The sequence below is a fragment of the Nansenia antarctica genome, assembly GCF_963989245.1.
Source record: "Nansenia antarctica genome assembly, chromosome: 16".
In the NCBI taxonomy this organism is placed as follows: Eukaryota; Metazoa; Chordata; class Actinopteri; order Argentiniformes; family Microstomatidae; genus Nansenia; species Nansenia antarctica.
In genome coordinates, this window is record NC_137686.1 from 3,829,158 (window position 1) to 3,854,889 (window position 25,732).

The 25,732-nt window shown below is 44.9% G+C and overlaps 2 protein-coding genes across 2 annotated transcripts in view; one reads left to right on the forward strand and one right to left on the reverse strand.

The window, feature by feature from the left end:
• Positions 1-9,611, forward strand: part of obscnb (obscurin, cytoskeletal calmodulin and titin-interacting RhoGEF b) — a gene marked incomplete at both ends in the record, with an annotated part of 121,911 nt that extends 112,300 nt beyond the window's left edge. The window contains 9 exons of the mRNA XM_080546549.1: positions 992-1,150; positions 1,699-1,876; positions 2,587-2,700; positions 3,192-3,359; positions 3,793-3,895; positions 4,826-4,955; positions 5,270-5,363; positions 5,542-5,584; positions 8,357-9,611. Coding sequence (XP_080402675.1) covers positions 992-1,150; positions 1,699-1,876; positions 2,587-2,700; positions 3,192-3,359; positions 3,793-3,895; positions 4,826-4,955; positions 5,270-5,363; positions 5,542-5,584; positions 8,357-9,611 — 2,244 coding nt within the window. The remainder of the gene's footprint in view (positions 1-991; positions 1,151-1,698; positions 1,877-2,586; positions 2,701-3,191; positions 3,360-3,792; positions 3,896-4,825; positions 4,956-5,269; positions 5,364-5,541; positions 5,585-8,356) is intronic.
• Positions 9,612-14,895: 5,284 nt separating this feature from the next.
• Positions 14,896-21,912, reverse strand: guk1a (guanylate kinase 1a; the record flags this gene model as incomplete). The annotated part of the gene is made up of 6 exons (XM_080546266.1): positions 14,896-16,458; positions 16,699-16,784; positions 16,922-17,006; positions 17,995-18,230; positions 21,078-21,119; positions 21,801-21,912. 6 exons carry the CDS (start codon positions 21,910-21,912, stop codon positions 16,420-16,422), a joined length of 600 nt encoding a protein of 199 aa, XP_080402392.1. The 3' UTR covers positions 14,896-16,419.
• Positions 21,913-25,732: the final 3,820 nt, after the last annotated feature.

Here is a 25,732-nt window from a genome sequence, read left to right on the forward strand (position 1 = left end):
TATGCGCTTCATACGCGCTACTGCTATTATGCAGGTGTCGCTAGGCGCCCACACATAAGACGTAAGACTCCCGTGCATATATTACTCATTGTGGGAGTGTTCATATGTTAATGAAGTGCGCTAGGCGCCCCTGCTATTATGCGATCTGACTTTGCGCCTAGCGCTAAGAAGTGGTTTGAAAAGTTCTTAGGCGCTAGACTTCATGCACGTTTTGAAACACGAGTGCGCCTCCGCGGTAAACCGCGGAGGCGCGCTCGTGTTTCAAAACGTGCATGAAGTCTAGCGCCTATGAACTGCATAATAGCATAGCGCTTATGACTTAACGCAGCCGGTTCTTTTTTTTTTTTTTTTTTTTTTTTTCAGATTTTATCCCTTTTTCACCCAATTTGGTAGCCAATTTAACCCAACTTAGCATCCAATTATCCCCTGCCTATTGCATTGGATCCGCCGCCCGACCCCGTGGCCGGCAGTCCCAGAGGAGGGCGCCAGGCAGACTAGGCTGACTGGCTCCTCGAGCCCAGTACCGTTATTCCGGCACCCCAGGGGGCGGTGTTGCGCGACGGATCCTAGTCCAGAAATACTCCTATACCCCCCTCGGAAGCGGCCGGACAATATGCCGCTTCCCGTGTGCCTCGGCCATATCTGGATCTGGCGAGCCGGGATACGAACCCCGGCCCCGGTGGGCAGCATGCACTAGCGGCCAGTGCGTAGACCGCTACACCACCGCGGGGCTACGCAGCCGGTTCTTAAAGGGAATGGCACCTGGCACGCTGATTGGGTTGATTGAGAAGACGCCCAAAACACACCCATGACTAATTTCTGGGCTTAGCGCCGGGTCTTAGGCGCCCACTACCGCACGCATAATAGCAAAGTGGCCTTGACCACGCCTCCACGTCTTAAGTTTAGATCTACCGCCTCGTCTTATTGCTTAAGACTTATGAAGTGCATAATAGGGCCCGTAGTGTCTGATGGAGTGTTTCTATGGTAACAGGGACCCTTCACAGTGTGGGAGGGGGCTCCCGGGGTCAGGACGTCGTCCAGAGGTCACCATCGCCACGCCTTCCTCTTCAAAAACTACGTCATCATCTGCAAACCCAAACGAGACAGCAACACAGACACCCAGGCCTACGTGTTTAAGAACATGATGAAGGTAGGTCTAAACACCCAGGCCTACGTGTTTAAGAACATGATGAAGGTAGGACTGAAGAGATAATACTGTAGAAGTGTGTGAACGCCGTTTACACACCTTTAACGGTGAGTCATGTTTACCCAAATTTTTTACAAATGTAATTGTGTTTATTGTGTGTGTGTTAACATCCTAAGCCTTTTAACACTAGAACAGCCACGAGGGGGTCATTTGACCTTGTGAGTAAAGAAATGTTATGTCTTTGCACTCTATCAAATTTCAGGACCCTCCTTTCATGACTTTTCCTAGATATGTACGTTCTACCACCCAGTATCCTTACATTTTCAAAATCACATCAGGATACGGTAATAAAGCTATTTTGCAGTTTTTCTGTGTAGGAGGCAGGCTAATTTACAAGGCGGCCAACTAATGGCCGTTGTGTGTAAATAGCAGCGTACCATTGTAAAGACTATGGTCATTTGGCCCCCGAGGCGGCTCTTCTAGTAGGTAAAAAAGGCACGGCTGGTCTAGTGTTAAGGACAGATCAAGTGAACTGAGTTGACTTTCCCCAGCTGAACAACATCGATGTGAACGAGACGGTGGAGGGGGACGACCGCGCCTTTGAGATCTGGCACGAGCGGGAGGACTCGGTGAGGAAGTACACGCTGCAGGCGCGCACCATCGTCATCAAGAACTCCTGGCTGAGGGACCTGAGGGACCTGCAGCAGCGCTACATCATGCCTGCCTGGAGTGAGTGTGTCGCTAACACTCACACACACACATGTGCACACGCACACCCACACACACACACACACACACATGCACACGCACGCACATACACACACACATACACCCACACACATGTACACACGCACACGCACACACACACACACACACACACACTGTTAGAGACACACACACACACACACATGCACACACACACAGTTAGACACACACACATGCACACGCACACATACACACACACACATACACACACACACACACACACACACAGTTAGACACACACACACACACAGTTAGAAACACACACACAGTTAGACACACTAACACACACACACACAGTTAGATACACACACACACACACACACACACATACACACACACACAGTTAGACACACACACACACAGTTAGAAACACACTCACAGTTAGATACACCCACACACACACACACACAGAACATACACACACACATAGATAATATAGGAATACTATGTATCGGAAAAAGCATACTCTTCATTCAAACATCACGATTTAATCTGAATTATATTTCCAGAATCCGTTGTTATAAACTGTGTACAATCTGATTTGTCTATTGGTGGATTGTTTATGGGAGGAGGAGGATACAGTAGTTCTGGGAATAGAATAGTTGTAGTCATTCTCCCCACCCAGGCAAATGTCACACTGAAACGGGAATCTTCCCATTCTCCTGTCTACCCAGGTCCCCCGGACTTTGTAGAGGTTCTGGCAGACTGCATAGCTGAGCTGGGCCAGACTGTCAAACTGGCCTGCAAGGTGACTGGAGTACCCAAGCCTGTTGTGAATTGGTATAAAGGCAAGTATCACAGCTGAAGCAATGTTGTGCACTCGATCAAATTTCAGGACCCTCATTTCCTAACTTTTCCTAGATATGTGCGTTCTACCACCCAGTATCCTTACATTTTCAAAATCACATCAGGATAAGCTAATATAAAGCTATTTTGCTGTGTAGGAAGTGTAGGAAGCAGGCTAATTTACAAGCCGGCCAACTAGTGGTCGTTGTGTGTAAGTAGGTAGATAGATAGATAGATAGATAGATAGATATATAGATAGATAGATAGATCTTTATTTAGTCAGGACAGTGCACATTAATGAACAGTCACTTATACAGAGTATGGTGACAGTAAATATGTCGGATTTAGCTGTGAGCTCATTTGCGTCCGTAGTCCTCATGACAGCTTTCCATTGTAAAGACTATGGTCATTTGACCCCAGAGGCGGCTCTAATAGTAGGTAAAAAAGGCACGGCTGTCCTAGTGTTAATACGGTTGTTTTTTTGGACCCTCAGACGGGCGTCCAGTAGAGGCAGACCCTCATCACATCATCATCGAGGACCCTGACGGTTCCTGCACCCTCATCCTGGACAACATGTCAGCGGAGGACTCCGGCCAGTACATGTGCTTCGCCACCAGCACAGCCGGCAACGCCAGCACTCTGGGCAAGGTCACTGTTCAAGGTCAGTCACATGGGGCGGGGGGGGCGGGTCACGGTGGTAGTTTGTGACGTTAGAATTATAAGGTTCTATCTCCATTTTTGTCAAAATTGATCCACCAGGTGTTTATTAATGCCTGTGTGGTGTTATTTTTAAAATGTTGACAGTTTTGAGTTAGTAATTCATAAAATACAAAGGTTCCATCTCACAAAACATAATGGAATGTAAAAACTTTGACGCTCAATATCTCTGAACTACCCTGAACAGAGATAGAACCTTATCATTCTAAGCTCACGAGTTATTCACAAGTTGTGCAGTCCTCTCATAAGAATCATGTCTGTAGTGTACAGTATGAGTCAATGTACTACTGGCTTGGAAGAATACTAATCTGTCAGGGATGAAGTATTCTTCAAAGGAAGGTAGATTGTATTGACCAGTAATCGTATGTGTCCTGCAGTGCCTCCTCGTTTTGTGAACAAGATAAGGAACGCTACCTTGGCGGCTGGTGAGGATGCTCAGTTCTCCTGCATCATCCAGAGTGCCCCGAGCCCCAAGATCAGGTACGCAAGCAGCCCTGTCTCTCACACTGGCGCAGGAGGTAGAGCCGCCGACTAATGATCGCAAGGTTGGCAGATTGGCGGTTCGAGCCCCGGCTGGCCACGTGTCGAAGTGTCCTTGGGGAAGACACTGAACCCCAAATTGCTCCCAGTGAGCGGGCCGGCGCCTTGCATGGTAGCTTGGCGCCATTGGTGTGTGAATGTGTGTGTGAATTGGTGAATGAGAGGCCGTTGTAAAGCGCTTTGGATAAAGGTGCTATATAAGTCACCATCTTCAACCATGAAGAATTGAGGAATTGATAGGTATCAGCAATATGTTAAACCTTGGCCTCTGATCGTCATGATGCATGCCGATGTTGGTCCTCTCAGATACCCACAAGTATGTAGGGGGTGGGGCTACGAGTTGATTAGGGATTCACCTATTCCATTTCCATTTACTTTTTTTGGCATTTAGCAGACGCCTTTATCCAAAGCAACTTAGAACAAATACATTTGAATAAGCAAGTGAATCTATCCATCAGTCATAGCGAGAAAAGTCATCTCGGCTCGTGCCAGGGGGAAGATTTCTTTCTTTAAAAAAATATAAATATAGGCCTACAGTAGAGAAACTGAACAGGGAGATGGAGAGGTTTCAGGAGTGACTGTTAAGGAATAGCCATAATAATAATAATAATAATAATAATAATAATAATAATAATAATAATAATAATAATCATAATAATAATAATAATAATAATAACATTTTATTTGTATGGTGCCTTTCATAACACCGAAGGACACCTCACAGGGCAAAAGACAGTCAGGTTAAAAAAAAACAGTGGAGGTGACGAAGTGTCAAACACAGTTAAAACAAAACAGAAAGAAAAGAAACAGAAAAAAAAGAACTGTCCTCCCATCTGTTTTCCTCTGTGTTCCTTCCTGGTCCTGGGTCAGGTGGTTTAAGGAGGGTCGGCTGCTGACTGACCAGGAGAAGTACCAGACATACAGCGAGGCCCGTAGCGGAGTCTTGGTGCTAGTCGTCAAAGGCCCTACGGAGAGAGACCTGGGACACTACGAGTGTGAGGTACAATTCACCGTCCCTCAACTAGAGTACACAGACAACTAGAGTACACAGACAACTAGAGTACACAGACAACTAGAGTACACAGACAACTAGAGTACACAGACAACTAGGGTACACAGACAACTAGAAAAACAAAAAAACTCCCAACAAAAAAATCACCATCTACCACATCGCCATTGATTTAGCGCATCGCCGACGATTGAGCGCAAGCAACCATCCCATCAATCAAAAACTCCGCTGACAAAACGTGGGCTGGGCTAAGCCCCCGATGTTTGAAGATCCTAACAACGCCTCTGTTTCTCTGCCATTCCCAGTTGTCCAACCGGCTGGGCAGTGCCAGATGTGCAGCGGACCTGTGTCTCCCCTCTGCTGTGGCTCGAACAGGAGGGCAGGCCATTACCATCGAAGGTACAGTAGCAATATTACCATTCACACATTATTTCCAGAATTTCCTTTTTTAAATTTTATGAATCACAATTCAAAAAGAAGACATTTTTACATTCTGTTCGTAATCATTTGTTGTTTTAGCATTTAGCAAGTCATTTATCGTTAACTCCGTGAACTGAACATACTGCTTTCCTTGTAGTCACTGAGCAAGAGACTAAGATACCAAAGAAAACCATCATCATGTAAGTGTGAGGTGATGATTCAGGCTAGAGGAAGCGTGTGTGTGTGTGTGTGTGTGTGTGTGTGTGTGTATTTCCCCACAGCCTGGCCATGTAGTATTTAAACCCTGAGTGCAAGGAGCTCAAATGAAAAGAGAACACCAAACAATGTTAACTAGAGAATGTCGAAAAAGCCCAAGGAGAAAAAGCCAATGCCCAAAATTGTTGACATACTTTCCGTTGAATTCCTATTTTTAAAGTAATACTTTGCTGCACAAAAAATGCACCAAAAAGGTGCAAGGTAGCTTGGATCAGTTTCTTACCTTGATTTGAGCCAACGCACAATGCAGAATGATGCAGAAATAACTCAAAATGTATGGACAGTGTGTACGCTGATAATATGCAGGGAACTTTTCCTGGATACACGGTGTACAGGTTTTTCGCCCTTGCTTGCTTGCTATGCGCCGGTGGTCCTCGGGCCTCTCCTCGGGGGCCCCCGGTCGTCCCACGTGCTTGGTCTGTTCCACCGCTGGGGCACCTGCTTGGCTAGCCTGGTGCGGGGCCTTTATGGTCTGTGCTTGCTTGGCTGGGCTGGGTGTGCTGGTGGTGGGGCGGCGGAGGCAGGGTGCGAAATAAGGGGGAGCTCGGGGAGCTATAGCTCCCCTAGTGGTGACATGAGCTCCCCTGGAAACATGGTTTGTGAAATTTTGGGGGAGCTCTAAAATATTCCAAATTGCGATGGATTTATTCCAAGTTGTGACGGATTTTACCTGGTGTAATATGATTTGTAGAGGCATACAATCTATTTTGATGTTGGTATTAGGTATATAAATGATATATAATAGCCTATATAGCCTACATATAGGCCTTTATTGGCTACAACTATGCGACAGTAACTTGCAGCGGGGTGCACTGACGCTGAACGCCTCATAGTGATGTAGTGATCTAGTCAAGTAGGTGGACAATGCGTGGTGCTGAAATAGCCGACATGCGGTGTGTGGTTTGAAAAAAGTAACGCCAGCTCAGTAAATAATTCAAACTTAATGTTTACTTATAGGCTATGTGAATGTGACTGCACCACACATGTGAACAGTAACAAAGCAAATGCAGTTTAATTTTATGAAAAACATTGACAACTAAATCGGAGCAAAAAAAAAAAAAAGCTGAATCCGCTTAGCCTATATGCTCCTGAAAAACATTTAATGACAGAGCAAACACGCTACATTACTAGGGATAATAATTACAATGAGCCATTCATTAAAAATAGAAAAAATAATATTAGGCTATTAAATCTCACTTAATGAGAAAACTGGCATCTCCCATCGGTCATTGGTTGGCTATCTGGTGATATGGACGTCTTTGAGTGTCTAGAAAAGCGCTATAAGTCTAATGTATTATTATTATTTATTATTATTATGGACGTCACTTTAATCCGGCAGTTCTCAAGGTTTTTATGCACCAATCGATTCCTCTAGTCCGTCTTTATCACATTCATTGACGAAAGGACGACTCGCATGTATAGAAAGGGAACATTCATTGTGAGCACGGAAAATGCGAGTCTCACACAACGGCTTTGCATTGATGAAACCAGGTAGGATGAACGTATAGTTCACTGTCCATTCCTCTTTAAATGCCCTGTTTTCACCGTCAACTTTCCTCTTTAGACCTTTGGAGAGTGACATGATGTTTCTCTTGCTAGCTGGCAGGTTCAATGTTTAGCTAACTTCACCCGGCACGCAAACAACCAATCCAATAATAATGTGACCTTGTAAGTCTGGGAGGAGGGGGGAATCATTATCAGAATAAAACTATGTTAAATAATTATTAGAATAAGTTAGGCTGCGATACATCGTCAGTCCACACATTTATTATTCAAAACTATGGAAAAGGGTGAAACTACGTTGTTGAGAATCACAACACAAACTCGCTAGTCAAGCCAAAATACTGCAGCGAAATGGATTGGACTGCTACCTAGTTAACTAGAACACTACTTTACATTGTTACCTAGTTAACTAGAACACTACTTTACATTGTTACCTAGTTAACTAGAACACTACTTTACATTGTTACCTAGTTAACTAGAACACTACTTTACATTGTTACCTAGTTAACTAGAACACTACTTTACATTGTTAGCAGGCTCACAAAACAAGCCGTGTTAGTTGACTAGCGATTTGTCATTGATTTTCAACAACGCGGAAATGTATTCACATTTTTCGAAAGAAAAGTCAAAGCATTAGAACGTAGAACGGAAAATCGCACGCGCGCTTTGCGCACGGAAAGCCACCGGCCCCGATTTGGCCAGAATTTTTTTTTCCGTCAGGAGATTATATATATTTTTCCTTTAATCCTTGGGCTCCCCCGCACACCGTGATTTAATTCGCACACTGGGCGGAGGGGAGGGGTTTGGGGTCCGCCGTTGGGTGCTGGTAGGCAAACTGGTAGTAGTCGCTCTATGAGTAGAGGGCTGCAAGGGAATTTTCTTGGCTACACAGTGTACAGGTTTTTTCCTTTTGCCTGCTTGCGGCTCTGTCATCATGTAAAGCGCATTGAGTCACAATCTTGTGAGAAATGCCCTATACAAATAAAACTTGATTTGATTTGATTTGAACGCATTGTCACAGTGCATGTACCAACCATGGAAATGGCGGTATGATAAACAATACTCACTTTGCTGTGTGCGTGCGCACTAACACTGTGTGTTTACAGCCAGACGGTGTGTTTACAGCATGTCATCCAGCAGTGTGACCTGCCTTCTGATGTCACTCATGGGCTCTGCTCTTCTCCTATTTCCAGAGAGGAGACCATAACCACCGTGGTCAAGAACGCCCGTATGAAGCACCGTCATATGTCCCCGGCCCGGGCCTCCGCGGCGGCCTACCGCTCGGAGACCTCCACCCCAGACTCCTCCGCCGCGAGGAGGAGGCTGACGCCCCAGCCCCGGAGGACCACCATCCCCACCCTCTACGTCACAGATCCCCAGGGCGGTGCGGCGGCACAGAAGCAGAGGTGGGTGGAGGTGGAGGAGATCATCGAGTACAAGGTCAACAAGTCCCCCAAGCCGCCCAGGAGGAGGGGCGTCTCTCCGGCGGGGTCGGATCGAGCGCATACGCCCTCATCCTCCTCCTTTGCAGCAGCCAGGCCCAGGAGGTCCCCCCCGGAGAACCCCAACGCCAACAACTCCAACAACAAGCTGGTGGATAAGACCGAGTCCCGCCGGGCCGAGGGGCTGCAGGGGGAAGGACAGCTTCTGTCCTGGGACGAGGACGAGGACAACGTGATGACCGAGTCCGAGGTGGAGGTCCCCGGATTCGGCGGAGAAGAAGCCCGCGAGGTGGCCTCCGTCCTGACAGCTGACGGTCGCTCGGACGGAGGGGACGAGACCTCGCTCCCGGAGCAAGTGGGCATCGTCACGGAACCTGACGACGACGATGTTGTCGAGGACCCTCTCCGGAAGCTGGAGCCGAAGATCTTGATCCAAGGAGGGCGCGTGGTCACCCTGGAGGACCTGGAGGACTACGTCCCAGGGGAAGGGGAGACGTACGGGTCGTCCTGCCACGCCCGGCATCCCTCCCCCCCCGCCGCCGAGAAGCCCTGCGAGATCTCCATGCTCCAGAGGGAGATCGGGGGCTCCAGCGTCGGTCAGCCGGTGCTCCTCAACGTGGGCCGGCCCGTGGCGGAGGAGCCGCCGAGCCGGCAGCGCTCCGGCTTCTTTAGCCGTTTCCGGGAGCACCTCTCCAGCAGCCTCTTCCACACAGCCGCCCCCTACCATCCGAACGGAGCCCAGTCCAGGAGGGAGAGGGAGAGGGAGGTCCCCATCCAAGTGAGCCGGGCAGGGGCATTCGTTTACCCGGCAGGGGTCGCTAGCGTTTCCTCACAGAGCCATGCCAAGCTAGAAGTCAAGCCCTCATACTGCTCCGAGGTGCAACGAGTTGAAGGCGGGCAACAGAGCTACAAGACCAAGGTCTCGGCGCAGACCTACGGCTATACATCGGTGGGCAAGCCGGTCACTCTTCAAATTAGCAAGAAGAACCCATATCAAAACCAATAATGGTGTAACTAGTTAGTGGAGGTGAGTAGAACAGAGCAGAAGATGTTTGGTACATTAGCCCTTTTCAGTCTTAAATGGGAATATTTCTACTTAAATGTTACAAAGCATATTCTAACCTTTCATTTACTCAAGTTTCAAGTTGTCATTCCATTTAGAAGCAACTGGTCTGAAAAGTGATACTGTAAGACTCTCCTCTCTGTTAGAAACTGGTCAGACAAATATTTTTATCGAGACAAAACATCAAAAAGGGGTTGTAATATGTTGTTTTAAATGACTTCCGAAAGCCATCGTATGCAAGCGTCAACATGCATTCTTGCATTACAAAAAATATGTAAAGGAGAAAACGTAAAGGAGAAAACGATTCAAGCGTTATATGCTGTGTTGTGTTGCATCACGGACTGACACCATTGTAAAGTTCAATGTCCATTTGTTTAACCACCAGGCAAGATGTTTTGAACGTCAATGTCTCGATGTTAAACTTCTGTATGACATCAGTCTCCATCTATGTCTACGTCTCTTTGTGTTGTCTAACACTGGAAGTATGACCAAGGAATATCCAATGGCATCAGTTTGTACATTATTCCTGTGAAAGGAAAAACTGTTTGCATCACTTTTGCCAAACAAAGGACTTCAGCAACAACAAGGACATTCTACAGTAAGGGAAGTCAGATATGGAATGTTCGAGTCAGATATGGAGTGTTGATTTTTTGGGGGTACTATGCTATAAAAACAGAGCAATGTTGGTAAGATTTATGGAAGCTTAGCATCGATTACCTGTCAAAGAGTTATCGAAGAAAAAACTAATGTGTCAGTGAGTTAAACCACAGCTTGGGTTATCCTTTGCAAAGTATATCTAGATGGGCAGCTACAAGTTGTGCAATGTGCACACTTGTGTATATCACTTGTGGTGTGGCATGGTGTGTAACACAAGTCTCGTGTTTACTTCAGGGAATATATACACCCGAAAACATAGAGCTTGGATATTTCATCTGGCAGAGAAATGTGTTTTATAGAAAGCCTACTCCTTGCTTTTGAGATATGTCTGATCATCCAGAGCAATGGAAAGTGTAATGACCGCAGACAATTCGCAGAGTATTTGTGGAAAATGTTTAGAGAAGTGACAGCATGATATGAGTCAGCTTTTTGAAAGCTGATTTGAGTGTTTTTTTCTCCCAGATTCTGATCTGATTTATTCAATAATATTCTTGTCTCGTGTAATGTTACGGTTCAGGTGAGAGCACAGTTATGTAGTTAAGCGTGAGGAATTTGTCACACTGATATTATGAACTTTGATGAGATTGTATCTTGTTTTCAAAAGTTAATTAATGCTTCTCAAAGGTTAGTGCTATCCTTTTCTTTTTCTGTTGTGTTTCAAATGTCATGTTTGACTGCCTGCACATTATGTAAAGACATGTGTAGGTACTTCAAATGTTGAATCTGAACAAAATAAATTATTTGCAACTGATAAACATCGCTGTTTTATTCACTCCTGGCTAAAGCAAGTGTCTTAATCTGAATGGGTAACATTTAGAAGGGTACAACACTAAAGCCTGGTACACATATAAGGATTTTCTAAATCTTAACAGATTTTTTATCTGAGAGAGACCCCACACATGAAGATAAAAAATCATGGATTGAACAGTTTTGATCGTATTGTGTGTGGTGTGCTCCGATATTACTAACCCTAACCCTACGACTGTCTAGAGCAGGGGTGGCCAACCAGTCGGGGACTAAGAGCCCCCCAAAATTATTGGGGTACCACAAAGAGCCACATCATACATGCAGGGTCCCAATAGCACTCCCTCTCCCTCTGTCATTCACACACACACACAACCGCACACGCAATGAATTTCCAATAGGCTACAAGACCAGTGGTGTCATTTCAGCAGAAGCCAAGATATGGCAAGGTACCAGGTGGGGGGTTGAGGGGGGGTTTACTTTAGATTATCTTTATGTGTGTACCGGGCTTTAGTTATTTTTTTCTGAGTGGAGCAGTCTCACTCATATTTTATTGGATAGAGTAAAGCCCGGTACACCTGTACGAGGCAGCCATGTGCACACATAAAGATAATCTGGCTGATTTTGGCCCGATCTCCCCCTTCCGACCAAGGACAGCAAACGCCCGATTATCGGAAGGCTCTAAAGATTATCCTGTGGTGTGAGGTGTGTTAAGAGTCCATTTCTCCCAACAATCTGCTCGGAAAATGGTCTTGGCCGACAATCGTAAATATTAAATGTGTTCAATATTTTCGACCAAAGATCCTTATGTGTGTGGGCAACTCCCGACAACGCCCGAGCAGGGTTGCCAGATGGGCTCGTTCTTATTGGTGGAATTAGCGGTTTTAGACTGTGTTTAGGCTGGAAAGTGTAAATCCCATCTGGCAACCCTACTCCCGAGTCCGATTGTGACGAGGATGGAATGTAGCCAATCAAGAAGCGAGCTGACTTCTTCTTTTCGTTCTTCTGCACTTTATTTGCCCTGTCGCACATGGCTGCCTCGTACAGGTCAGTCAGGGTACTACGTTAGATCACGTTTGATCACAAGAGATTTCGGGCTTGGGGAACGAGACTCTAGAGTCTAGACCAGGGGTCCCCAAACTACGGCCCGCGGGCCGAACACGGCCCACCCCCACACTTGGACCGGCCCTTTGAACAACGTGTAATTTCTAACTGCAATTGCGGCATTGCACCGACGTGGTGGCGGGGGCGCTGTTTCGCAAATAATTGGAAATAAATTTCCACCATAAATGGATGCAGAAAGGGCACAAATTGCATCTAAATTTGCTGGTAACCTTCTACCACTCCATCATTGAGAGTGTGCTGACATTCTCCATCACAGCATGGTACGCTGGCTGCAAAGTAGTGGACAAAAAGAGACTGCAGAGAGTGGTGAAGTCAGCGGAAAAAATAATCGGCTGTCCCCTGCCCTCCCTGGATGACGTGGCACGCTCTCGGTGCCTCTCCAGAGCAGGAAGGATTCTTAAAGACCACCTCCACCCTGGTCACCACCTGTTCAGCCTGATGCGCTCTGGAGTGAGGTACAGGAGCATAAAGGCTAGAACAAACAGGCTGTCCAACAGTTTCTACCCATGGACCATCAGAACACTGAACAGTAGACATAAGACATGTTCATAAATGTTTATCTTAAATGTGTATATGTTTGTGAATATGTGAATATGTTTTGTGTTTTTTTGCACCTTCGGAAGAGCCACTACAATTTCATTGTATAGGCAACTGTACAACGACAATAAAGTCTATTCTATTCTATTCTATTCTAAATTCACCAGAATGCAAGAAATTAAGTGTTTGATGCTCGTTTAAGGACCCCCAGACAGCCCTGCTTCATGGATCCCCCCGTGTATGATGAGGGTCCTCCCTCAAGTATCAGACTGTAAAACTGATTATATTTCATTGACATATCACTATAGGTATAAATTCCATCCAAATTCAACTGTTTAGACTTTGTTTGCATCCACCAGTGCTCTCCTGCGCACAATTGCTTTGCGCAACCGCCTCCATTCCACTCCGTTCCATATTATTTTATGTTAGAGACCAACCCAGGCCCCCCATCACAGAAAGGAAAAATGATGTGGCCCTCACAGAAAAAAGTTTGGGGACCCCTGGTCTAGACAGTCGTAACGACAGATCTTTATGTATGTGGTGTGCTGTATTGGGAATATCACACCACACACAATACGATCAAAACTGTTCAATCCATGATTCTTTATTTTTTATCTTCATGTGTGGGGTCTCTCTCAGAAAAAAAAAATCTGTTAAGATTTAGAAAATCCTTATATGTGTACCAGGCTTTAGTGAAGATAGACAGGAACGTAACAAGAAGTGGGCATGTCAGCCGGGCATATGCTAGATTTGAACCCATGCCGACATGAGCACGTGCACTGTAGACCACGGTTCTAGACCACAGGACCACCCCAGGCCACACAACGTATTCTGAGGTATTTTGCATGGAAATAGCATCAGTATGTAGCTGCATTCATATGTTTTCATATAGAAATCGTGATCTTAGAATTATAAGGTTCTATCTCCGTTGAGGGTAGTTCAGAGATATTGAGCGTCAAAGTTTTTACATTCCATTATGTTTTGTGAGATGGAACCTTTGTATTTTATTAATCACTAACTAAACAATTTCAACATTTTAAAAATAACACTACACAGGCATTAATTAAACACCTAATGCATCAGATTATGTAAAAAACTAAATTTTGACAAAAATGGAGATAGAACCTTATAATTCTAACGTCACGAAATGGTAAACATGGTGGCTCACCCTGTGTTCATATCCCAGGTCAAGTGTGTGGTCTTGAACTATTCTGCAACAAGTTCGGGAAAAACAATGGCTGCCTAATGTAAACATAGTTAAAGGTTGGTAACCCCCCCCCCCCCCCCCCCCAGCATTCAGCCTCCACTACTGTACTTCAGAGTGTAATGTTCCGTATGCAGTGACTTTAAATATCAAACAGGATCAGGATCACTAAGCTTACAAAATGATGTCCAGGCAACAGTTTCCTTATTTTGACTTTACTACATTAGGAAAAAACACACATACATACAATGTTACAAAGACATACATAGTTGTTTAACATGGACTTGTTTATAAAGGCTCGGGAAATTAACAATATCTGAAATATCCTTGAACAAAAAAGTTACTCGTGCAAAGGACGGATTATATAGGTCCTATATTATATTATAGGAGGTTGAAAAAAACATATAACACATGAAAAAGGATGTTTAAGGGGTTAGGGACACAGGGTTATGAATATCAGTTATAGTTATGTTACTGAATTTAGTTAAGACGATAGGCTTTGAATGACAAATGCCTTTTTAAACATGTCCACCCTTATGTAACAATGAACAGAGGTTCGACAGTATGAAGCTTTAAGCGGCTGCCACTACTTAGTAAGGATTCTTCTTTTATGTAATTCAATGTAGCCGGTTTCAAGTAAAGGAGATGCCTTGTGTGCCTATTCTGTAATGTTCATATGAAATCTACATTATCTAAATAATATATATGTATATAAATATACATTATCTATTGACCATCGTTAACTCCATATGGTTCTCTTGCTTTTATTCAAGTTATTTAAATTCCTTTCCTGTCCAAAGAAATAAGATCAACTGGATATCTTATCTAACTACGACAGTGAGACTAAAGTAAAAAAAAAAAAAAAAAAAAAAACTTTTACAAATATACAATATAACTGTCAACAACATGAAGTACCTATTAGGGGTGAGACTGCTTTATTGTTAATGTGATCTCAGAAAGTAAAACTGTTTCACAGCAATTTAATATGATTGTAAATCCAAAATGGCTCCCACGTCATGTTTGTGAATTAAGATTGGAATAGTGAATCGTTTCAACAGTACAGTAACACCGTGCCAGTGCACTCTGTTGTATAGAGTACAATCTTACAGGTGATGTTCAGACATTGCTCTTTTCCACTAACACAGTGACTTGCATGGATCCCGAGGCAGCGAACAGCAGCAACGTTCCTGAGGTTGTGATGGGGAAGCAGACCCGCGTCATCGATATGGGACTAGGGTAGGTCCAGAGTAGCTTGAGTGTCGTGCCCTAAGCCCTGACATTGTGCTTGTTAGCTGCCCTGCTCACACACTACAGAAATGCCTGCTTGTGAGTCAAGAATTCCTCTAAAGCCCTATTCTCACGGGAGTAGTATTATGTGGTGACGTCCGTGATTTGTAATAATTCCGGCCATGTGGGGGCTAAGTCCGGCCATGTAATTTTGTGTAGAACTAACCGATACCTGTTGTGCTTGTTGTTCATGAAGCGGATGTTACACAGAGCCATTATGACATCATATCTGGGATGTTACACAGAGCCATTATGACATCATATCTGGGATGTTACACAGAGCCATTATGACATCATATCTGGGGGAAGGTCCGTGAATTCCAGTAAGACACAGACTTCGCTTATCCCGCCACACGAAACGAGACGTCAGGGGGGGATTTCTAAATGATGGACGTCGCCACATAATACTAATCCTGTGCGTATAGAGCTTAAGACAATAAAAGAGGCAACATAAAAAAATAGAACCATTGATGTTTTCTCTCCTCTGTACATTTCTGGCTTGTAACAGTTTTTTTTCCATCAGTTATTTTCCATTTTTTCGGTTATGTTCGAATCCAATATCAATTCAGCTCTGTCTCAACACTTTTTAGACAATCTAATGGTTCCCTACAGAACAGGTTGGGTCTCAGGCGTGTGAGGTGACCGGTGGAGCATGTCTATGCAGAATACAGTGACATTTGCAAACATACTAGTATACTGTAACGCCCTAGCTGAGCAGACTGGCTTATCCAAGTAGGAATGCGTCTTATTATAACCTTCCATAGTAGAGGGTCAGAATGATTACAGTTGTAATGAATTGCAGGCTGGTAGATGGATAGAATTACTTAAAAGAAAAATGTGTGCAATATCCCTCTCCTACGTAAGCAATGAAAATAACCAGGCAAAAGTTCTTACAGACCATCTCAGTCATAGAGTAACCATTAACAAGAGTATGCAAACAAACATGTTGTAACCTACCATCAACCACAAGGAATAAATAGAGCAAAAAGAATCCACCTCTATTTACAGTATGTTAGAATCTTGAAATAACTCGATTTTTCCTGGGCACTCAAAGGCAATATTGAGTATTTCTAGTTTGGGGGCGAGGGATGTTGTCTTAACGTCACAGACTGGTATCAAACCAACGGAATGTTCAGCATTGGAATGGAGGTCTGCCATGTTGTAAGGAGTGTTCAGGGATGTCAAACGTCACGGTGCCTAAGAAGACATGTTGGTTTTCTGGACATTTGTGATTTCCTGAAGTAAGAAAAAGCAAAACAACAACAAAACGTTTAGGATGTCATTTTGAAGTCTCTCTAACTCAAGTCTCTCTAACTCAAATCACAAAGATCTATTCCTGATGAAGCAATACACATAATGAGCTTAATATTACCAGATGCGTGGTTTGGATGGATACGATTAATTGGTTTTAAAATAACATTTGTATGCATGCGTTTCAATCAACCACAGAGATGTGTTCGGTGCATAGGTACTCACCTCAAGAAGGACTTCTTTTAACATCCCGTAGGCGTTGTCGAGATTATCGTTGACAATCACGACATCGAATATGCCGGGCTCCTTGCCTAAAAGATAAAGAAAATGCGGGGTTTAAAAAGTGTTTTAGACAACGTTTGGACATTGTAATAGATCAACAGAAGACTCAAATCTTTCCGGAATCAGACTCAACAGAAGACTCAGATCTTTCCGGAATCAGACTCACTCAGCTCCATGTCCACCTGAGCTGCGTCTAGACGCTTCTGGAGGCTCTCTTCAGACTCCGTCTTTCTGTCCCGCAAACGTTCCTCCTGAAAGCGCCAAACGAAAGGGAAGGTCAGAATTGAGCATTTTCCACTTAGCTAGACGCTTTTAATCCAAAGCTATTTACAAATACAAATGACAGAGACAGTCCCCCTGGAGTAACTGAGGTCTAAGTGCCTTACTCAAGGGAACACTTGTGGTGGTGTTGTTGTTTCAGGCGGGATTTGAACTCGCAACCTTCCGATCTCCAGTCCAACTCACTATCCACTAGACCACCATTGTCCTGTTAGTCGGCAGACGAGCGAGGGCGACTACGTTCATTAGTAGATTAACAGATTCACTTGAGTGGCTTATACCTAAACACACAACTCAATTCCCTGTCTTTTTCCCTGTCTTTTTCAAATAAATGTATGAGTGGGGCAGTCCTACTTTTTATTGTGATAGAGACAGTAGAGATTTGACAGGAAGGCTGGGTGAGAGAGGGTTAGAGAGAGAAGGGATGACATGCGGGATATGTCCTCGGCCGGAATCGAACCCGGGAACCCTGCAGCCCCTCAATCCCCCGTCTTAAGTCTTTTATCATGGAAGAGCCGTATTGTCACCCAACCCATACAGACTTGGTTGGAACATTAAAGCCTGAATAATCTTTGCCTCAAACCTCACACGAATGGATATTAGAGGTCTGGGCCCTGTTTCCCGGAAAAGCTTAGTAGGCCGAACCTGGTACTTTATATCTCTTGAAAACCCAGACCCATGCCACGTTTTATTGGAGTATTGACGGTTCAACATTTCACCGGTGTAACTTTCTTGCGGCTGGGTTGTTCAGAGGGAGGACAAACCTCTGTGGAACTGGACCCTGGTTCTACAGAGCTGAAGGGTATCAGCGGGTTGTAAACCTCTGGGGAACTGGACCCTGGTTCTACAGAGCTGAAGGGTATCAGCGGGTTGTAAACCTCTGGGGAACTGGACCCTGGTTCTACAGAGCTGAAGGGTATCAGCGGGTTGTAAACGTGCTGAAGGATGAGGTTCTCTCACCAGGACGTTCATGGACGGGGGCTGGATGGAGACGTAGATGGGGTTGAGGTCCGTCCTCTTGATGTTCTTCACCCCCTGCATGTCGATGTCCAGGATGCAGATGAGGTTCCTGGCCTGAACGTCCTGGACGGAGGCCTTGCTGGTTCCGTACATGTTCCCAGAAAACACTGCGTTCTCGATAAACTCCCCGTTGTCGATTCCCACCTGCATGGTTTCCCTTGTGACATAATGGTAATCTGAAACACAATATAATAATAATAATACGAATAATAATACGAATAATAATAATACATTAGACTTATATAGCGCTTTTCTAGACACTCAAATACGCTTTACAAACTGAAAAGATCGAGTAGTAAAATAAAAAGAAACACAAAATAAATAAAAGAAAGTATAGGGGTCTTATTAATTTTTGTATTACTAAATCTAAATCTAAGTGTCTTTGTAGGACAATCTACTCTGTATACTGCAATTATATATTGATTTCTCTGTATACTGCAATTATACATTGATTTCTCTGTATACTGCAATTATACATTGATTTCTCTGTATACTGCAATTACACCTAGATTTCGGGCGGAGAAGTGGCGAACAAGCAAAGACAGCGTCCTCTCTCGACCGGCATTTTTTGAAAAGAGGCAATGACAGAATGAGGGGGTCGTTGGGAGGAGGATGAGAGTCATGAGACACATGGTTCGGGACTACTTTAGATCAGCCAAACATGGTACAAGCTACAACAACAGCTGGAACAGAAAGTCTGGGGAAGTCTTGCTTTAAGTCTTAAAGAGAAATCATGACTTTAAGAGAGTTGCTTTATTCCAGTTTATTACATGTAATAAATTCTGCAGAATAACAAGGGATACAATTGCTTTCATATTTGACCGACCGACCTACCTACCTACCTACCTACCTACCTACCTATCTATCTATCAAATGTCCAGCTTTGGACTAACCCTGCACAGCCATACCTCCAAGCCACATTGTTCTCCCCCCTCTTTTGAAGGTCTGAAGACATTGTTATTGGAGGATTTGGTTTGAACCGAGAACTCGCAGTGAGAGGTGACATTTTGATCGGCTTTGACAGGAAGCGATCTTTCAAGAACAACAACCCATCTGACTTTTTCGTTACTCTTGAAAACAGCAAATTAGTCTGTGTTAGCCAGTCAAATGGTAACTTTACTAGCAAGCTACATTTAAAAAAATGGACATTGCTAAAGCGCTTTTATTCTTCTTGGAATTATTTTTGGAACACTCCCAACGTGGGGATCAGTGAGAATGATTGGCTGTTCTGTCTTGAGCTGCCTATTGGATGTTTGGGAGTGTGGCGAGCATGTGACAGGTCGTTACAGCCAGTGTTTCCTCCAGGAAATTTACCACCAATAAATGCATATAGAGGAAACACTGGTTACAGCTGTCGTTAGTGATAGGTCGTTACAGCAGTTCTGCCTTGAATTTCCCCAGACTTTCTGAACAAGGTGAGAAGACTAGAAAGCCTTGGTCAGCTTTGGACCAATGACAGCACGCGCAACGCATTACAGAGCTGTCATTGGTCAAAAGCATGTCTGTTTTTTTTATTTGACAGACCTAACCATCATTTATAACAATAATAATAATAATAATAATAATAATAATAATAATAATAATAATAATAATAATATATTTGATTTATATAGCGCCTTTCAAGGAACCCAAGGACATCTAGCTATCTTGTTCAGAAATGGCAGTTTTAGATAACAAAAACAGAAGCACGTGCTGTCATTATGCCATGCTGTCACCTTCTGCTAGCATATCAGCCCAATAGAGCTCTCAGGTCTTCTGCTAGCATATCAGCCCAATATAGCTCTCAGGTCTTCTGCTAGCATATCAGCCCAATATAGCTCTCAGGTCTTCTGCTAGCATATCAGCCCAATAGAGCTCTCAGGTCTTCTGCTAGCATATCAGCCCAATAGAGCTCTCAGGTCTTCTGCTAGCATATCAGCCCAATAGAGCTCTCAGGTCTTCTGCTAGCATATCAGCCCAATAGAGCTCTCAGGTCTTCTGCTAGCATATCAGCCCAATAGAGCTCTTAGGTCTTCTGCTAGCATATCAGCCCAATAGAGCTCTCAGGTCTTCTGCTAGCATATCAGCCCAATAGAGCTCTCAGGTCTTCTGACTCTGGTTTTCTCTGTGTACCACATGTACAAAAGAAGAGATTTGGTGAGGCTGAATTCTCATTTTATGCACCCAAATTGTGGAATGCACTGCCAGTTTACATTAGAGATGCAACCTCAGCAAATACAGTACAGGCCAAAAGTTTGGACACACCTTCTCATTCAATGTGTTTCCTTTATTTTCATGACTATTTACATTGTAGATTCTCACTGAAGGCATCAAAACTATGAATGAACACATGTGGAATGATGTACTTAACAAAAAAGTGTGAAATAACTCTAAATATGTCTTATATTTTAGATTCCTCAAAGTAGCCACCCTTTGCTTTTTTGTTGTTAATAAAATAAATGTGTTGTTGTTGTTAATAAAATATATAATAATAATATTAAATATATATATAATAACATATTATTATTAACACATATTATATTAAATATTATTATTATATATGTTATTAACAACAAAAAAGCAAAGGGTGGCTACTTTGAGGAATCTAAAATATAAGACATATTTAGAGTTATTTCACACTTTATTGTTAAATACATAATTCCTGTGTGTTCATTCTTAGTTTTGATGCCTTCAGTGAGAATCTACAATGTACCAAATAGTCATGAAAATAAAGGAAACGCATTGAATGAGAAGGTGTGTCCAAACTTTTAGCCTGTACTGTATGTTCACGTCAAGACTAAAAACCCATCTTTTTAATATTGCCTTTAAATTACTAAATCATTAAATTAGGATTATATAATGATTGGAGCACTTTGAGCTGCAACGTTTGCAGGAAAAGCGCTGTACAAATAAAAGTTATTATTATTATTATTATTATTATTATGTTCATATATTATGAACATCTCTTGTGGTTATCTTGTGGTTTACTGAACACACTAAAGGTAATTAAGTAGTGATTGCACATGGACTTTAACACGACCTACCTTTTCCATTCTCTTCACCGGAACGGGGGTTCCTTGTCGTATCTGAAAAACATGATTTTATTATTAATAATAATAATAATACATTAGACTTATATAGCACTTTTCTAGAAAAAGATCGAGTAGTAAAATAAAAAGAAACAAACAAATAGATAAAAGAAAGTATAGGGGAGAAGCGGCGAACAAGCAACGCCAGCATCCTCTCTCGACCGGCATTTTTAAAAAAGTGGTCATATCATATCTATCATATCTATACATCATATCATATTATAATTTTTTGATCACTAAATCAAAAAAAGATACTAAAAAAGTGTCTTTGTAGGACAATCTACTCTGTATACTGCAATTACATTTTAAGTCGCTAGACAAGTACAGAATCATCTGGAGTCGGCTACACAACAGGACCTCAAATGATCCTCAATAACGCCTTGAAATCAGCTCAGCTCCACACGGTAGCTAGCTACGATGCACAATGGAGCTAGTTACAGCCTGAGCATTAAACCTAGTCCTGTGAGTGGAGTCCTATTACACGGTACGTATAGTCAATATGAGGCTAACAATGTCACATATAGCATCGAATGGTCAATACATCTCAGCAGGGTAGGTGTGTGTGTGTGTGTGTGTGTGTGTGTGTGAGGGAAAGTGCTGAGTGAGCGAAATGTGGGACGACAGGATGACACCTAATATATGTAGGAGTGTGTGTGTGTGTGTGTGTGTGACACTTACGAGACACGCTGAAGCCGAACACCCCGTCGTACTCCTTCAGGAGCTTCTTCAGCAGCGTGCTCTTACCCGCCCCCGACGGGCCGCTCAGCACCACGGGCCTCGGGCCAGCCATAGCTGAGGGAGAGGAGAGAGAGACACTGGGTGAGAGGAGAGGAGAGAGAGACACTGGATGAGAGGAGAGAGAGAGACACTGGGTGAGAGGAGAGGAGAGAGAGACACTGGGTGAGAGGAGAGAGAGAGACACTGGGTGAGAGGAGAGGAGAGAGAGACACTGGGTGAGAGGAGAGAGAGAGAGAGAGACACTGGATGAGAGGAGAGAGAGAGACACTGGATGAGAGGAGGAGAGAGAGAGACACTGGATGAGAGGAGAGGAGAGAGAGAGACACTGGATGAGAGGAGGAGAGAGAGAGACACTGGGTGAGAGGAGAGGAGAGAGAGACACTGGGTGAGAGGAGAGAGAGAGAGAGACACTGGATGAGAGGAGAGAGAGAGACACTGGATGAGAGGAGGAGAGAGAGAGACACTGGATGAGAGGAGAGGAGAGAGAGACACTGGATGAGAGGAGGAGAGAGAGACACTGGGTGAGAGGAGAGAGAGAGAGAGACACTGGATGAGAGGAGAGAGAGAAACACTGGATGAGAGGAGGAGAGAGAGAGACACTGGATGAGAGGAGAGGAGAGAGAGACACTGGATGAGAGGAGGAGAGAGAGAGACACTGGGTGAGAGGAGAGGAGAGGAGAGACACTGGATGAGAGGAGAGGAGGAGGAGAGAGAGACACTGGATGAGAGGAGAGAGAGAGACACTGGAGGAGAGGAGGAGAGAGAGACACTGGATGAGAGGAGAGAGAGAGAGACACTGGGTGAGAGGAGAGAGAGAGACACTGGATGAGAGGAGGAGAGAGAGACACTGGATGAGAGGAGAGAGAGACACTGGATGAGAGGAGGAGAGAGAGAGACACTGGGTGAGAGGAGAGGAGAGGAGAGACACTGGATGAGAGGAGAGGAGAGAGAGACACTGGAGGAGAGGAGAGGAGAGAGAGACACTGGAGGAGAGGAGAGAGAGAGACACTGGAGGAGAGGAGAGGAGAGAGACACTGGAGGAGAGGAGAGGAGAGAGAGACACTGGATGAGAGGAGAGGAGGAGGAGAGAGAGACTGGAGGAGAGGAGAGGAGGAGGAGAGAGAGACACTGGAGGAGAGGAGAGGAGAGAGAGACACTGGATGAGAGGAGAGAGAGAGACACTGGATAAGAGGAGGAGAGAGAGAGACACTGGAGGAGAGGAGAGGAGGAGGAGAGAGAGACACTGGATGAGAGGAGAGAGAGAGACACTGGAGGAGAGGAGAGAGAGAGACACTGGAGGAGAGGAGAGGAGGAGGAGGAGAGAGAGACACTGGATGAGAGGAGAGAGAGACACTGGATGAGAGGAGGAGAGAGAGAGACACTGGGTGAGAGGAGAGGAGAGGAGAGACACTGGATGAGAGGAGAGGAGAGAGAGAGACACTGGAGGAGAGGAGAGGAGAGAGAGACACTGGAGGAGAGGAGAGGAGAGAGAGACACTGGAGGAGAGGAGAGAGAGAGACACTGGAGGAGAGGAGAGGAGAGAGACACTGGAGGAGAGGAGAGGAGAGAGAGACACTGGATGAGAGGAGAGGAGGAGGAGAGAGAGACTGGAGGAGAGGAGAGGAGGAGGAGAGAGAGACACTGGAGGAGAGGAGAGGAGAGAGAGACACTGGATGAGAGGAGAGAGAGAGACACTGGATAAGAGGAGGAGAGAGAGAGACACTGGAGGAGAGGAGAGGAGGAGGAGAGAGAGACACTGGATGAGAGGAGAGAGAGAGACACTGGAGGAGAGGAGAGAGAGAGACACTGGAGGAGAGGAGAGGAGGAGGAGGAGAGAGAGACACTGGATGAGAGGAGAGGAGAGAGACACTGGATGAGAGGAGGAGAGAGAGAGACACTGGAGGAGAGGAGAGAGAGAGACACTGGAGGAGAGGAGAGAGAGAGACACTGGAGGAGAGGAGGAGAGAGAGAGACACTGGATGAGAGGAGAGAGAGAGACACTGGAGGAGAGGAGAGGAGGAGGAGAGAGACACTGGAGGAGAGGAGAGGAGAGAGAGACACTGGATGAGAGGAGAGGAGGAGGAGAGAGAGACACCGGATGAGAGGAGAGAGAGAGACACTGGAGGAGAGGAGGAGAGAGAGACACTGGATGAGAGGAGAGGAGGAGAGAGAGAGACTGACTGAGAGGAGAGGAGAGGAGGAGAGATAGAGACTGGATGAGAGGAGAGGAGAGGAGAGGAGGAGAGATAGAGACTGGATGAGAGGAGAGGAGAGGAGAGGAGAGGAGAGGAGGAGAGATAGAGACTGGATGAGAGGAGAGGAGAGGAGAGGAGGAGAGATAGAGACTGGATGAGAGGAAAGGAGAGGAGAAGAGGAGAGAGAGAGTGTCACATAGTGAGATCCAGCAGTGAACTGGGTGTGGTAACATACACACAGGAAGGTATGAGTCATGTTACACAAGAGCACATGGCACAACTGGTAGAAACATGGTTCTGTAAATGTGCACAATGGAGCAAAAACATTGCCCAAGGGCAGAAAAAAATGTGTATTATCCTTTCAATTTCATGGCAGCTTTAGCCTAAACACACATTTCTGGCCTCTTGAACATAATTCTGCTGACCCAGCCGAGTCTGTTAACGCACTCAATTAAGTTACATATTCGGGATAGAATATAGTAATGATAGTTAACATGCTATTAGCCAAAGGAGGTACCGTGGCTAGATCTGTGTGTGGCACTAAGACCACAGTAGTCGTGCATCTCTCCTCACCACTAGACCCAAAACATTCCACTGACCTTTTCAGATTAATTCTCCAGAGGGGAGGGGGGGAGATGCTGGTACACGCACATTTGCCAGTTCAAACATGTTCCAATAAAGACTGGTTGAAGCAATCAACACAGAGAGTGGTTAGCAGTCCCTATCAGGGAATAAGCCAAGAGCCTAATTGGAGAGGCCGACGATTGCCCTGTGATTACCAGTCAGAAGAGCGTGAGGAGGCCAAACCGACTGTAAGGTCACGTACTGCAGCCACTTAGATTCAGCTTTCACCACAACTAATTAGGCTGTCTAAGATTTGGTTTCCATGACAACACATCCACATCTCCGCTTGTCATATTTGATACACATTTCTAGACAACAACATCAAAAAGAAGGATAAGAAGCTAGCGAAAGGGTACGAAAATAATTGAGCGTCAGGCGACACAACAGGACCGCCAATGTCCCTCGACGACACTCGATTCCACCCGGTAGCTAGCTACGATGCTCGACGGCTCAATGGCTAGTTATAGCCTCTGAGCATTAAACCTAGTCCTGTGAGTGGAGCCCTGTTACACAGTACGTACATACAGTCTCTACAAGGCTAATGGTCGTCATACGTTACTTGGTTTCAGAACCTTTTCTTCCTGACGATACTGAGCCATGTTGGCCGTCTCTCTACTTACCTTCGCTCAGCAGAGTGTGTTTGAGGGAGGCCGCTGAGCTAGCCAAATGTGGGAGGGCAGGATTAGTGAGTGAATGACACCTATTATATGTAGGAGGGTGTGTGTGTGTGTGTGTGTGTGTGTGTGTGTGCTGCGTGGGGGGGGGGGGGGGGGGGCATGCGCAAACAGAAGTGGCCTGAAATACTGCTCCAGTGCTGCCTTCTGATCACTCATATGCAGGTGCTTCTCGGCACTTGTGTGTACAAAAGGAGTGCACATACAGTATATAGAGCCTTATTCCAAAGCGCTAATTACAACGGCCTCTCATTCACACACACATTCACACACCCATGGCAGCAATCTACCGTGCAAGGCGCCGGGCCGCTCATTGGGAGCAATTTGGGGTTCGGTGTCTTGCCCAAGGACACCTCGACATGTGGCCAGCCGAACCGCC